The 2,457-nt window shown below is 46.3% G+C and overlaps 1 protein-coding gene across 1 annotated transcript in view; it reads left to right on the top strand.

The window, feature by feature from the left end:
• LOC107117788 (solute carrier family 12 member 7-like) overlaps positions 1 to 2,457 on the top strand; it is a 56,204-nt gene that overhangs the window by 33,936 nt on the left and 19,811 nt on the right. Inside the window, exon 11 of the mRNA XM_015419954.1 lies at positions 90 to 271. Within this exon, the coding sequence (XP_015275440.1) occupies positions 90 to 271 (182 nt within the window). The remainder of the gene's footprint in view (positions 1 to 89; positions 272 to 2,457) is intronic.

Below are 2,457 nucleotides of genomic sequence, written 5' to 3'. Positions count from 1 at the left end.
AAAGTGGTTGTGTAGTACGAGAAAAGGCCTCTGCCAATTCAGTTTCCCTGACTTTCCAATCTTTCTTTTGCTCGTTTGTGTTTGGTCAGGCTCAGTTGATCCACGACAGAAACACTGCATCCCACTCAACGGGGATGGTTAAATCTCTCACAGCTGTCGCCACACCAGAAAAAGTACAGATGACATGGACAAAAGAAAAGTTTATATCTGAGAAGCATAAAAATAAGGAAACATGTATGGCAGGCTACAAGGACATCTTCAGTATGAAACCGTAAGTACATACATGTTCAATTCAGGTTGTTAGGTGTTTTATATTGGAAGTCTCAAACTCAGATAAACGTTAAGCATTGGCTTTAGTTAGTGTTGTCTGGCAGGTTTGTGCCATTGTTAAAGATGTAAGAATACACTAACCCGTTGGATTCTGGTGCTGTAGTTACCTTTAAATTGGGATCGCTGCAGAAAGCGTAAATTAATCTGTTTCCCTCCTCTCACACTTAGACTTCAAGGTTTCCTTTGTTTTGATACAATTAAGAAACCAACTTCCAGCTGATCTCTGGATTCCACATTCTCGACTACACACATCTGTGTTTAAATATGTACTCTCTCTGTGTGTATGTGTTGTTCTCTTATGAAATAAGTGTGGTCCATAAGGTTGTCTCCTGAGCCTCTGTGGCAGAACAGGCCCGCTCTGGCCTGTGGGCACTATCCCGTCCTACCCTCCTAGGTATTTCTTCCACTCTTGGGTAGGGTCACCACCACCTGACCTTTGTACAGAATTGCCCACTGGGAGGGTCTGGAGGACTCCCAGCTTCCATTCCACATTCTGAGGCCTGGCCTCTGTGTCTCCTGCTGCCCAGCGCCTGGTCACCACGGCTTTGTGGCTTTGTGCACCCCTAAAGGGCTGTTCCAACTGCCTACCTTCCCCTTGGTGCTCTTTTTAGAATAGCATGTCTGAGACAGCAGAGGTCTATGTGGTACAGAGAACCGCTGCCAGCATCTTAAGTTATAGAGTATTTATTAAAAAGAAAATGTTCACAAGCATACTTTTAGCACAGCACCAGTTTGAGCAAGGGAACCAAAAGAAATTGGTAAAACGCAAATCTTCTGTCTCTCTCTGGGGGCCTGGAGGCTAGACCCTATGAGGAAAGACTGAGGGACCTGGGAATGTTCAGTTTGGAGAAGAGGCAGTTGAGGGGGTACATGATTGCTCTCTTGAAGTATCTGAAGGGCTGTCACTGAGAGGAGGGCAGGGAGCTGTTCCTCTTGGCAGCAGAGGAAAGGACTCACAATAATGGGTTTAAATTAAGGGCGGGAAAGTACTGGCTGGATATTAGGAAAAACTTTTTTACAGTAAGAGTTGTTCAAGAGTGGAATCAGCTGCCTCGGGAGGTGGTGAGCTCCCCCTCATTGGCAGTCTTTACGCAGCCGCTGGACAAAGACTTGTCAGGGGTACTGTAGACTGTTTCTGCATTGGGCAGGGGGTTGGACTAGATGGCCTGTATGGCCCCTTCCAGCTCTGTGATTCAGTGATTCTCTCTATACGTGTCCTATCAGATGTTAAAATAGGACAGGCTCCTTATGTTTAGGAAGTTACAAATCTCTCCAGAGCACCTATTACCTTGAAGCTTGCTCTAGCTCTCTAGGCGAGCCCATGGTCAATGGCTGCCTTCCCCACGGAGAGAGGTCCTTTCATGGACTGAGCACCCAAGGAAAAGGGACCTTCTTCCTGCAGCAAGAAGTTTTTATCACCTCTCCTTTTCTCCTCTCGCTGACCTGGTCAGGCCAAGTCAAGGAAGCTCTTCCTGATGTCTCCAGAAATTTTCTTCTTGAAGCCTCTCTAGCATTTAATAACACCTCCAAATCTCTGTTCCCTGCTTGAAAGGGGAGGGGGGGACTTGCCCATCCCATTGTCTCTCCTGCTAGAGCTATTAGCATATGTAAGCTGGAAAGCAATTGGACCGACTTCCCTCTTCTTGCCTGTTCTCTGCCCAGAGAGAGAGAGAGAGAGAGAGAGAGAGAGAGAGAGAGACCTTTTTAAACCTTCTGGTGAAGGTTTTGCTCATGTCAAGCCTCCAAGGAAAAAACACACATCTTCACAGCCTCTGATGTAAATAATAAGAGGAAAATATTGGAAGCTCTTTGAGAACAATGGTGTATTGATGGTGGTGGCGGTGGCGGTGGCATTAATGTTCTGCCTTCCATGTATAGCACAGCTTGCAGAGTAACATAAGCAGGAAACAAAGTTTGAGTCCAGTGGCACCTTTAAGACCGACAAAGTTTAATTCTGGGTGTAAGCTTTCATGTGCCTGCATACGGCTAATCTTTGTTGGCCTTAAAGGTGCCACTGGGCTCAAACTTTATTCTGTTGGTTCATACCAACATGGCTGCCCACCTGAATCGAAGCAGTAAGAAGAGATCCCTACCTCAAGGAGCTTAGAATCCAGCTGTGCATTCCTG

This window comes from Gekko japonicus, unplaced genomic scaffold, assembly GCF_001447785.1.
Source record: "Gekko japonicus isolate JY-2015 unplaced genomic scaffold, Gekko_japonicus_V1.1 scaffold4163, whole genome shotgun sequence".
NCBI classification, from domain to species: Eukaryota; Metazoa; Chordata; class Lepidosauria; order Squamata; family Gekkonidae; genus Gekko; species Gekko japonicus.
The sequence above is the reverse complement of the archived record's forward strand: the minus strand, read 5'-3'. Positions and strand labels throughout refer to the sequence as shown.